The sequence below is a fragment of the Chanodichthys erythropterus genome, chromosome 23 (genome assembly GCF_024489055.1).
Source record: "Chanodichthys erythropterus isolate Z2021 chromosome 23, ASM2448905v1, whole genome shotgun sequence".
NCBI classification, from domain to species: domain Eukaryota; kingdom Metazoa; phylum Chordata; class Actinopteri; order Cypriniformes; family Xenocyprididae; genus Chanodichthys; species Chanodichthys erythropterus.
In genome coordinates, this window is record NC_090243.1 from 8,853,424 (window position 1) to 8,865,827 (window position 12,404).

The 12,404-nt window shown below is 37.4% G+C and overlaps 1 protein-coding gene across 2 annotated transcripts in view; it reads right to left on the minus strand.

Moving 5' to 3' along the window:
• zc2hc1a (zinc finger, C2HC-type containing 1A) overlaps positions 1–12,404 on the minus strand; it is a 27,462-nt gene continuing 15,058 nt past the window's right edge. For both annotated transcript variants that reach the window (XM_067377492.1, XM_067377491.1), the window contains 6 exons: positions 9,009–9,150; positions 8,762–8,910; positions 1,969–2,068; positions 776–881; positions 573–683; positions 1–156 (listed from right to left, as the gene is read on the minus strand). In XM_067377492.1, the coding sequence (XP_067233593.1) occupies positions 21–156; positions 573–683; positions 776–881; positions 1,969–2,068; positions 8,762–8,910; positions 9,009–9,150 (744 nt within the window). In that variant the 3' untranslated portion in view covers positions 1–20. The remainder of the gene's footprint in view (positions 157–572; positions 684–775; positions 882–1,968; positions 2,069–8,761; positions 8,911–9,008; positions 9,151–12,404) is intronic.

The window sequence follows — 12,404 nt, forward strand, 5'->3', positions numbered from 1 at the left end:
GACTCAGTCTTTTGTACTATTTAAATGATCATTCGTTTCACTCCACATTCACAGCAAAACTTGGCCCAGTCCACGGGGTACTTGGTCCCACACTCATGACAAAACTTGGCTCCTGTTGTGGAGTAATTGTTGTCATTTTCATTTTTCACCTCATTCCTAAGAAAAGAAAAAGGCCAAGATATAAATGAGCCATTGTGGACTATTCAAGACAAAACTACAAAACCTCAAAAGGATTAGGAAAACCAGCCTAAAACATGGACGACTATAAATCTTTTGAAACTGACAGAATGTTGTGCTGGAAAAGACTAAGAAAAGGTCTGAATAGGGACCTTGGAGAAGATTATGAAACTCTTTTTAAACCATGTAAACTTTAAGCGATGTTGCCAGGCAATGTTGCTTAGCTTTTTTTAAGCAATGTTGCTTGGGCACTTTCCCATTACGAATGGGCAACAAATTTCTATCTGGAATACTTTAGATCAAAAGACTTGTTGCCCAGTCTCAATGGGAAAGTGCCTTCGTCGCAAGTTCCAAGAACGTAGCAGTGCAGTACATCCATACTTGTAATGTCGTACCTTGAAATACAGTTATCTGCATTTTGGACCTTCTTCTTGTTCATTCCTATACCAGAAGGCGGACTTCTCAGGGAGCTTTGCAAAGCCATGCCCTTGGGTTTCATGTTCCCTCTGCAAACACAAGTGCAATGATGGTCTTAAAAGCCTAGAGATCATGTATATATATATATAAAAAAAAAGGATACAATTAATACTTGTCTTACTCCGATGGAGAGCTGGTCAAGTCGGATGAGGCGTTTCGTAAAGGAGCATATCCTGATGTTACGCTCCTCACTGAGCCAGTGGATGAGATTTTGCTGCTAGGAATCCCTGTGGAGGGAGAGGTAAAAGGGTTTTTCGATGTCCTTATTGAATAAAAATTATACTTTCTACGCTTCATGTTTTGTATTGCAAGTCTTCAGAAACCATAAAATAGCTTTCTTAGAAACAGCCATGTTTCTAACACATGTATCATCTTCTAGGAATCAGTGTTATTTTTGTATATTGAGATACTGTTATAGTTTTATTAATATTTTGAATAAGTTCTTATATTTATATTTTTCCTTTCAATTTTACTTTTAGTCTAAATTTCGATAATTTTCTTGTGCATTTTTTGTGTCATTTTTATTGTTATTTTAATATCTATTTGTGTTTATTTTAGTATTAAGTATTTATTATCAAGTTAAACTAAATGAAAATGAGAAATGTTGTCTTGGTAACTAACTGAAATCAAATAAGTTTATTTTTTATATTTTAAGTTTATTTTATTTCAAGTAATGTCATTTTTAATGGTTTTAGTTATATAACTACAAGCACATAAAAACTAGATTTTAATATAAGCTTTTTTATGGAGGCTTGTCAACTCTATGACACTAATGTGCATTTTAAATATTTTAAAGAAAGTCCAATTTTTTTTTACCTTTTTACTGGTGTTAAAAGTGAAAATATTTAAGGTGACAATTGGAGGTGGGATGAAATTAAAACAAAACATGGACTGCATCAGTGTTGTACTTTTTTGTGTTAGTTAACAACAACAACAACAAAAAATTGATTAGGGTTAAAATAAAGTTAAAATAAAACATAAAAATTAGATCAAAAACCTAAACTTAAAAACCCTGTTTTGTTGTTTCAGTACTGAAATTACTAAAACTAATACACTAAATATACTAATAAACTAAGGCTATACAAATATATATATATATATAAACCACTAATAAAATAGGCAAAAGCACAAATAGTAAAAATGAAAATAAAAAATAAAAGCTAAAATTCAAAACATAAAAATATTCTCGAACAGTGTATAAAAAATAACAGTGGGCTGGATTCAAACTCGCATTTCCCATACAAGTACCACATGTGTTTAGTCCTATGTCACAGCGCCAACACTTGTGGAGTGGAAAAGTGGAGGAGTCCATACCTGTGCCAGCACCCTGCCCATAGGCTGAGCGCTGAGGTAGACGAGAGGACACGGTGGATACAGCAGGAGAGTTTGCCTTCTTTGGTGGAGGAGGTTTGTACTGCAGACAGAAAAATGCAATGTTTATATTAACCACTCAAGGTACAGTAAACAAGTGGTGTTAAAGGATTAGTCCACTTTCAAATAAAATTTTCCTGATAATTTACTCACCCCCATGTCATCCAACCAGGATTATTCTCCTTATAGTGGACTCTTCAATGGCCTCCAAACAGTTGAAGGTCAAAATTACAGTTTCAGTGCAGCTTCAAAGGGCTCTAGTGAAACGATCGGTCATTTTCGAAAAAAAAATACAACTGTATATGCATTATATAAACAGATTGCCTTGCACGTGCTTCCGCTTTCCGGATTCTTCAAAAAGCTTACGTCGTTTGTCCTACGCCTTCTCTATTCAACCTATGGGAAAAAAATTAAACTGATGGCACGTTCATTTTGTAAGTTGAATACGGAAGGCGTAGGACATACAGCGTAAGTTTTTTGAAGAATACAGAAAGCAGAAGCATGTGCAAGGTGATCATCTGTTTATATAAAGCATATACAGTTGTATTTTTTTCAAAAATGGCAGATCGTTTCACTAGAAAAGACCCTTATTCCTCGTCTGATATCGTTTAAAGCCCTTTGAAGCTGCCCTGAAAGTGTAATTTTGACCTTCAACCGTTTGGAGGCCAATGAAGTCCACTATAAGGGGAATGGAATGTTTTCATCAAAAACCTTAATTCTTTTTGGACTGACGAAAGAAAGACATGAACATCTTGGATGACATGGGGGTGAGTAAATTATCAGGAAAATTTTATTTGAAAGTGAACTAATCCTTTAAGTAAAGAAGGATGGTACTGGTGTGTTTTAGCCTGACGTGGTCATACTCAATTCTAGTTCGAATATGAGTCTGATACTGCTCCATTGGGCTTTGATTATGGGGGCGTATTTCAACCGATCCAGGAAAGACCACAATTGGATAGACCTACAACCAATCAGAGCTACAGAGTAAGTGATGTATGTTGAGCGACACATAGTTGTCAACAGAACTCAACAACACACATGCTGGAACTAGTAGAAGATGAGCGTAAACAATCTTTGCTGGTGTTGTAAAAAGAATAAGTATACACGGAGTACTTGCCAATTACTGCGCTGTCGATATCTTCTATAACGGACGCGTTGGCGGAATCTACACATCTCAGTTCTTCAACAACAGCCATCATTGTTGTAAACTAATTGAAAGTGCTCTTTGATGACGTGGCTGATTACGTTTCTGGTGATAATCTGTCAATCATCGCCCTGACAAATGTGATTGGTCCGAACAGTTTCTGTTCGGGCATAATTACTCCTCTACGGATCGTTTCCAGACCGAACTCCCCGACCTCAAAATGTTGTGGGCGGGGCTAAGTTCAGCTGGCATCCAGGCTAGGTGTGTTTGTTAACCAGTTTTGAGAAAGTGCTTTATCCAAAATGGCTTCATGACCATGGGAAAAAAAAAAACTGCTTTAAGACTCCAGTGACTGAAAAAGACAAATTAAAAAAAATAATTTTAAGCAAGCCTCTAAGATAACTTGAAATAGAACATTTCTTTCTTTTTTTTTTTTTGAACTTTATTATGAATACACAGAACAAAAAGAAAAACAAAAACACATGAACATTGTCCTGAGAGTGGGCTTCATACATTATTTACAATCAGAAACATAAACAAATTAAGGCATAGATTGTGTCCTATTTCAGAAAGTCAATAGCTGGACACCATCTTCTTTCAAAAGCTGCGACTTTTAATTGCAGTTGTGCTGTCAACCATTCCATTAAATAAACTTGTCTTAACTTTTGTATCCATTGCGTAACAGTAGGTGGCTCAGGCTTTAGCAAACAGATTGTTATCATTTTGCTAGCCGTCATTAAGAAGAGACGGAGAAGAAATGCTTGATCTTGTGAACGGTTGTCTGGAAAGATTTCCAATAAAAAAAAGTTTGGGAGTCAAAAGATATGTTCACTTTTAGTAGATTTTCCACAGCGCCCTTAATGTCCCTCCAAAAACAATGTATGATGGGGCAGTCCCAAAAGATATGAGTTTGATCACTGACCAATCCATATTTCCTCCAACATTTGTCACTCATACTCATTTTGTTCTGGAGACTCGCGCTCTGCTGCCACACTAGAGCGCACTCACCACCTACTGGACAGGGGTGGGAATTATAGTTACAAGCTACATCCTGAAAAATCTGATTTTTGTTTTCCAATCAAATTCCCTCCAGATCTGACTGCCCACACCCTTATGACAACCAGAACAAATATTAACCCAAACATCGTCATCCAAGGTAACATTCATCTCCATTTCCCATTGTTGTTTTATATGTTGTGTAATACCAGACATATCAATCAACAATTTTTTGTACAAGGACATTTGTTTTTTCATTACACCACCATTTTCAATCAAATTAATAAAATATATTTGTAGGCTCACTTCTTATCAGGTCCCAATCGTTATGTTTTGTGACATAGCTCCGTATTTTGAAAATACTTATATAGATCACTTGGGGGTGATCTATATTTAACTTAACTTAACGAAACTTAAAATTTCGCTCTTAGTTGGGCAAAGGTTTTAAATACATTTCCATCAAACAATTGATTCACTGTGAGGAGACCTCTCTCGGCCCATCCCCGAAAAACGCTACTGTCTGATAAGGATGGGAGGAACTCAATATTTCTATCAATGGTCATAGCTCGAGATAAAGCAGTCTTTCCCTTCAACAGCTTTTGGACCTTATTCCAAATCTTTAAAGTATGTTTGACCCATAAATTCGAAATTTTTATTTTTTTCTGAGACTGCAGGTTGAGAAATGGGAGCTGAGAGAGAGAGATTCCCGGCACCGAATATTCCTCCACAGATACCCACTGTGACTCCGGATCCCGGATGATCCATGCCACCACAGCTTTTATTTGGGCAGCCCAATAATATAACTTGAAGTTTGGTAGATTTAAGCCCCCATTTTCCTTAGACGTCATTAAAATTTGTAGGCGCACTCTTGGTCTTTTGTTCTGCCATATAAATTTTGACAATAGCTTCTCTAGAGATTTAAAAATAGATTGTGGTACAACAACAGGTAGGTTTTGGAATAGAAATAATAGTCTTGGAAGAATATTCATTCTTATACATTCAATTCTACCCAAAAGAGAAAGCGGTAGTACATCCCATCTGTTTAAATCAGATCTGATTTCCTTTAACAATTTATCATAATTAGATGAAAACAACTGCTTAGTCCTGGGGGTAAGAATTACTCCAAAATTTCTAAACCCCTGTTTGGAGTGTCTAAATGAAACAAGATTATCCAGCTGCAATGGCCAAGTCCCCACAATCACTAAGGCTTCGGATTTGTTTGTATTAATTTTATAACCTGATACCATAGTGTATTCCTTAAGACTTTGAAGCAAAGCTGGAACAGAAGTAATAGGGTTTTCCAGAAATAATAAGATATCATAGGCGCAAAAATTGACAATTTATGTTGAGCATTTGATTCATCTCTTACTCCCCGTATAAGAGGATTGGATCTAATCAGTTCAGCTAATGGTTCTATACTCAAAGCAAATAGAGAGGGTGAAAGAACCTCACCCTGCCTAGTACCGCATCCCAGTGGGAAAAATTTTGAACAGTGTCCATTGACCCTTACTCGTGACTTTGGATTCTTTTAGAAAGTTTGGACACACTTTATAAATGTCTCATTAAAGCCCATGTGCCCCAATGCCTGTTGTAGAAAGCTCCAATCCACCCAATCAAAAGCCTTCTCAGCATCCAAGCTGAGAAGCATTGATGGGGTATTCCATTTCTGTGCCACTATTTGGAGGTTTAAAGCTCTTCGAACATTGTCGGTCCCCTGTCTACTGGCGATAAAGCCAGTCTGATCGGGTTTCACAAGTTTTCTCATATATTTTTGCATTCTGTTTGCAATAATGGCAGTCAGTATCTTTAAATCCACGCAGGAGACTGATGGGGCGATAAGACGAGCACAAAGTAGGATCTTTACCATCTTTATAAATGACACTAATAATCGCTTCAGACCATGACTGAGGAGAATCCCCATCTGAGAGTGCATAATTATAAACTTTATCCAAAAGAGGCGTAAGCTCTCCTTCAAACATTTTATAGTATTCACCTGGGAGGACGTCCACTCCTGGAGATTTATTATTTTTAAGTTTTTAAAATACGTTTTTTTATTTCCTCTCTTGTAATTGGGCGTGTCAAAAGATCGACTTCATCCTCAGTCAATTTAGCAAGACATTTTGAGTTAAAACAATTATCTGTTTTTTCCCCCTTATTTTGACAGCTCTCTTCCTTGTACAAATCTTGGTAGTAGGTGGCAAATGCCTTTGCCACATCCTTGGGTTGTGATAGCATTTCCCCAGAATTTGGACACCTAATTCTATGGACAACTCTGCCTGATTGTGCTTTTCGCAACTGAAATGCTAACAATCTACTTGCCTTGTTACCAAATTCATAATACTTTTGATTTGTAAATCGAAGCTGCCCCTCTGCTTTATAGGTTAATAAATCATTTAATTTCTGCCTATTTTCTTTCAACCTATTAAAAGTGTCATTGTTTTGTACTGTTGGGTAATCTTTCTCTAACTGTCTAATTTTATTTTCCAATCCTAATAGTTCTGCACGCCTCTCTCGCTTTAATCTTGATGAAATCGCAATAATGTTTCCTCTCATGACGCATTTGGCTCCCTCCACTGATGGGCTTACAGTCTCATTGTCATTAAATTGAATATACTCTAATAACCATTTCCTAATTTGTTGTTGAATACTGTATTCGCGGAGACAAGAGCCATCGTTATTTTCATTTTTAAACACTTGCAGTCTGTATAATTCATAAACAACTTAATTCTTTATAAATCTCTCCAACAGAAATTCACTAACGCCATTTTAATGCCCCCTATACATCCAATTACCATCAGAAATCTCCCCTCCTTATCAGTAAAGGTTTTCTCATGGCAAAAATACACTGACTTGCTAAAAAGGATAGCAACTCCCCTTTTCCTCCCACTTTGATCTGAGGAGCTATATTGCCGATCTGCCCACTCTCTCCTCAGCTTCATGTGCTCCTTATCAGAGAGCATTGCTATGGCACAGTTAAACTTTGTCAGTTGATTCAGCACTTTTTTCCTTTTAATTGGACTACCTAAGCCTTTAACATTATACGTAACACATACTAAACTATCCATCTGTTATTCTGTTGTATATTCAACTACTATAACCCTTTCTTGAATCTCACAAACATCGCTAGAGGAGTCACTACTAAAAATAACAATATGGCCCATCAAAACATTTACAAATGAACACACAAATAACAAATTGAACAATGTAGGCTTCCACATACCCGACTGGATCAAAATGTGAATCTTTTAACTCAAACCTGAATGACCCAGTCCCCGATGTATCTTGGACGGAGGCTGGTGACTGGTCCTCCGCGAAAAAAAAAAAAAAAAAAAAAAACACGCCGTGTGCAGTATCGCTGTAGCTCCCAGAGCGTTTTCGTTAGCGACTTGGCTGTGGATAGGTGGTCCTCCACTTAGTGGTTCTCGCATGTCGTCCATATTGGAAATTTCCACTTTTCTTCTCCTAACTATACTAGTTAAATTAGATAGATGTACTCGGCGAAGATATAAATTAGTTATCCTTGTTGAAGAAGGCTATGATTTTGGCGTTGGTGAGTGTCGCTGATCCTCCAGTGGGTCACCTTCCCGCTGTATTCCACCCGTCTTGGCACAGCTCCATCTCCAGTCGCTCCCTCTCATCCACTCGGGCGTGCACCCCCAACTTCTCAAGTGCCGGAAAAATACACTTTGCCCTAGTGTTCTTCATCTTTAGCTACTTAACTGTTTCATGCACCAGCGCCCTTTTCTTCTGCAGCTCGGGAGAGAAGTCGTGATCAAAGTAGATCGGTTTTCCATCGTACATAGCTTTTTTCTGCTCCCAGGACTGCCTTAGTATGATTTCTTTTACTGAAAAGTCCAGAAACCTAACGATCAGCGAACGAGGGGCTGCTTCAGAGTTTTTGGGCTTAGCAGTGAGCGCCCTGTGTGCCCTTTCAATGATGATGTTAAGATCAGGGGGAAGCTGGAGAACAGAATTAAGCAAATCATGTACAAACCGCTTAACATCTCTTTCCTCAGCTTCTCGAGCTCTGCCAGAATTTTTGACTCGGAGTCCCGCATGTTAGCATCCGATTGCGCACTCTGTGCTTGCATCAGAGTTAGCTGCTTCAAGTTTTCGCCTTTTTCCTTGACTGAGTCCTGTTTAGATTGATCTCTACCTCTAGTTGTCGACATGTCGAATTTGTTAAATGTCACCGAGTATTATACTGGTTTTATTAGAAAATTATTAAACTTTTGGACGGAGCGATTCCCTCAAGCTTCATTCAGCATGGCGTCACCCGGAAGGGCTGGGCGATATATCGCATGTAATTGTCACACGCATTTCGTCAGTAAAGCCGGTTCCCTGATTACCGCTAAATCGCCATCACCTGCTTTCAAATGGGGCAGCATTTAATAAACAGAGCCGTAGTTCACTGATTAATGAACGCGATATTGCGTGGCTTATCAGTGAACTACGGCTCTGTCTATTAATTTATTATTAATTAAATCTTATTTGCTTTTTTGTTTTACAACATTAAAAATGAATACATTTTTCCTAAATAAATTTAACAAATAAACCACTGGCTGATCCCAAGTGATGTTCACCATGAAGCCTCACCTGAGTCCTGGCTGGGGGTTTGGCTTTATCACTTCCAGGAAGCTTGCTCTTGTTGGAGATTCTGGATGCTTGCTCCTTACAGAACTTGATGTGGCGATCTGCTGCATTCTCACTGAACCGTCGCTGGCAATAGGGACACTGGATATAATCTGAAAAAGTAAATTGTGGTTAATGTTTTTTTTATCAATATTATTGTAACAATTCCTAGAGTCAATAATCATGTGTTTTTTTTTTTTGTTTTTTTTACCTGGATCATAGGATGGAGGAGGGGGTGGAGGAAGGGGTCCACCATCTTTCATGACTTGATTTAAGCCTTTGGCAGCGCGAATGGTAGCAATGAATTCTTCATGCTTTCTACGCCAATTGGACTGTTTCTTGGGTGGTTCCGGCTGTAAAAGCAAACATTCAATTTAAAATGGGCATAAGTAGAATTTGGACAGAATTCAGGAAACAGGAATGCAGGATAATCTAAATAAACTTCAAGGGGGCCATAAGAATACCATTATTAAAGGATTAGTTCACTTTGGAATAATAATTTAGTCGATAGGAAATTAAGGTTTTTGATGAAAACATTCCAGGATTATTCTCATTATAGTGGATCATTTGTGTTTTGAAGAGATGACAGATTGCTTAGCTAGATTAGACCCTTATTCCTCGTCTGGTATCATTTAAAGCCCTTTGAAGCTGCACTGAAACTGTAATTTTGACCTTCAACCATTTGGGGTTAATTTATTTTTTGACTGATGAAAAAAAAAGACATGGACATGTTGGATGACATGGGAGTGAGTAAATTATCAGGAAATTTTAACTTGAAAGTAAAATAATAATTTAAAATTCTGATTAAAAATGATAAAGGGTCAATAGTAAAATTCCATACAATTTTGTCTAAATAAATCAAAAATAAAAACACTAAAAATATATATATTTAAAGGGATAGTTCACCCAAAAATGAAAATTTGTTGTTTATCTGCTTACCCCCAGGGCATCTAAGATGTAGATGACTTGTTTTCTTCAGTCGAACGCAAATTATGATTTTTAACCGCAACCGCTGCCGTCTGTCAGTCAAATAATAGCAGTGATTGGGAACTTGAACAATAAGAGTCGAAAAAACTTCCATAGACAAATCCAAATTAAACCCTGCGGCTCGTGACGGCACATTGTTGTCCTAAGACACGAAACGATCGGTTTGTGCGAGAAACCGAACAGTATTTATATCATTTTTTACCTCTAATACACCACTATGTCCAACTTCGTTCAGCTTCCGGTTAGTGAGGTCTGATCGCGCTCTGACAACGCAGAACGCGTTTTTTGACCACACTAACAGGAAGCTGAACGAAGTTGGACATAGTGGTGTATTAGAGGTAAAAATTATATAAATAATGTTCGGTTTCTCGCACAAACCGATCGTTTCGTTTCTTAGGACATTAATGTGTCGTCACGAGCCGCAGGTTTTAATTTTGATTTGTCTAAGCAAGTTTTATTTACTGTTATAGTTGAAGTTCCCATCTACTGCTATTATTTGACTGACAGACGGCAGGGGTTGCAGTTAAAAATCATAATTTGCATTCGACTGAAGAAAAAAAGTCACCTACATCTTGGATGCACTGGGGGTAAGCAGATAAACATCAAATTTTCATTTTTGGGTGAACTATCCCTTTAAGGTTACAAGTGAATTTAGGCATCACAACATTATGTAGAGTATGAAAATGAGATATTATTTAAGTATTTTAAAAATTAAGTGTTAGATAATTGCAATGGTAACCTAAATGTAAAAATAGGGTAAAGGAGCAAGAAAAAAAAATTATATCCAATATTGGAGGATATTTATACACTACTGACCATTAAATTAAAAACTAAATAAATAAATAAATAAAATAAAAATAATGTACCTATACATTGTGAATGCAAATTAAAATGAGTTTAAAGTGATACAATTATTAGAACTTTATTTAAGGTATTTTATTTAATTAAAATTTTAACACTTGACACCATCTACTGATATGCTTAAGTTTCTGGTAATTTGAAAGCAAGCATCTTTGCATTATTACAACAGAAGTATCTTAAATATTGCCTTGGATAATGGCTTTAGGTTGTGAGTGTGACCATTGTTCTCTGAAAAGCGGATTGAGACACTGCACCTTGGATTGAACGCTATCAGTGTGACTGGTGTCTGAAGCGTGTACACAAGGCAATTTAAGATGCCGACTACAGTCCATGACGTCATCACCAGAGTGCCCGTGAGTATAAGAGGGTGCCTGCTTCTTTGTCTGAAGGAGACATGCAGGCAAGCCCAAGCCATGGCAATGAGATGCAGTGTCTTGTTCCCATTCTCAGGGAACCATGGTTACAGTCATAACCTGAGGCATTCCCTTTCAAAGTGGAACTCAACACTACATCTGTGTAAATCGACTCTATGGACTTACTTAGCAGGAGTCAGGGGCTGGATTCATGAAAATATTGAGCAAAAAAAGAAAATTCTTAAGATCAATTCTAAGAAGTTTGTAAGAATGTTCTTAAGTGCAATTCTTGAAAAATTCTTAAGTAGTTCTCAAATATTTTCATAAGAACGTCTTAAATTTTTTTCTTAAGAAAATGAAAGTCGGTATTGCTGAACTCAAGACTTGCTGAATAATAAACCTCAAAGCCTTTCTTTTTGCTCTGCTTGAATATTACTGTAGATATAATAAGTGTGCAGACTATTTTCTTAGGACTAGCTTACTACTAGAATAGCCCAATACATTAATTAAACAGGTTAACATCAGGTTGAAGGTTATCCTCCTAACTTTACGAAGTTATTTACGATGATTTTTAAGAACATTATATTTTTGGGAATATCAATACTTAAATTTTATATTAAGAACATTCTTAAGAAAAGTTTTTGGGAACAAAATATTCTTATCTTTTTTCTTGAGTTAGAAAATAAGAAGAAATCGGTAGTTAAGAAGAATTTTATTCTTAAAAATGTTTTGTGAATCTGGCCCCAGATGAGTCAATCATACAAGGTGCATCCTAGGCTGTCAAGTGGTAGTATTCCCTCGGCCATTGCCCAAGGTTCTATGCTCTGTGACAAGGAAAGTGCTGGCCTTTACAACCTTCCTCCCTTCCCTGCGGGCCAGGCATTAACCATATGAGGCCCAAGAACAAAGATCTAAGGCTTAGCTATATCAACTCTTTTGAATGGCTCACCACTTCCTCCAAGGGGAGCTTAATAACTTAAACCCCTAGGGAACCACAAGGGATCTTCAGCAATACAATTGGGGAGAGTGCTCTACTAGTTAGATTCTACATGGACCGGTTAAGGTTCCGACTAAAAGCGAAGGATCTTACTTCAAAACCTCAGACAGTGGGAGAGGTTCCACTCTACATTCAACCCTAAAGAGCAGCTACCAAAGGGAGTCTGCCAGGCATTTTTTTTAGCAGCTACAACCTTTGATACTGCTGCCCTTACAAAAAGGGGCCTAAGGATACATAAGAGGCCCACCCCAAGAAGCAACCAGGGAGCTAACCTTACTTAAAGACCCCAGAGCCCTGGGGGAGGCAGCTCAGCCCTCTTAATTCACTCATCTAGGACCCGTTATAGCCTGCACCTAAATAAATTAACATTAGCCAAAGTCAGTGACAGACAGTGAATGAAGGGAAGGAG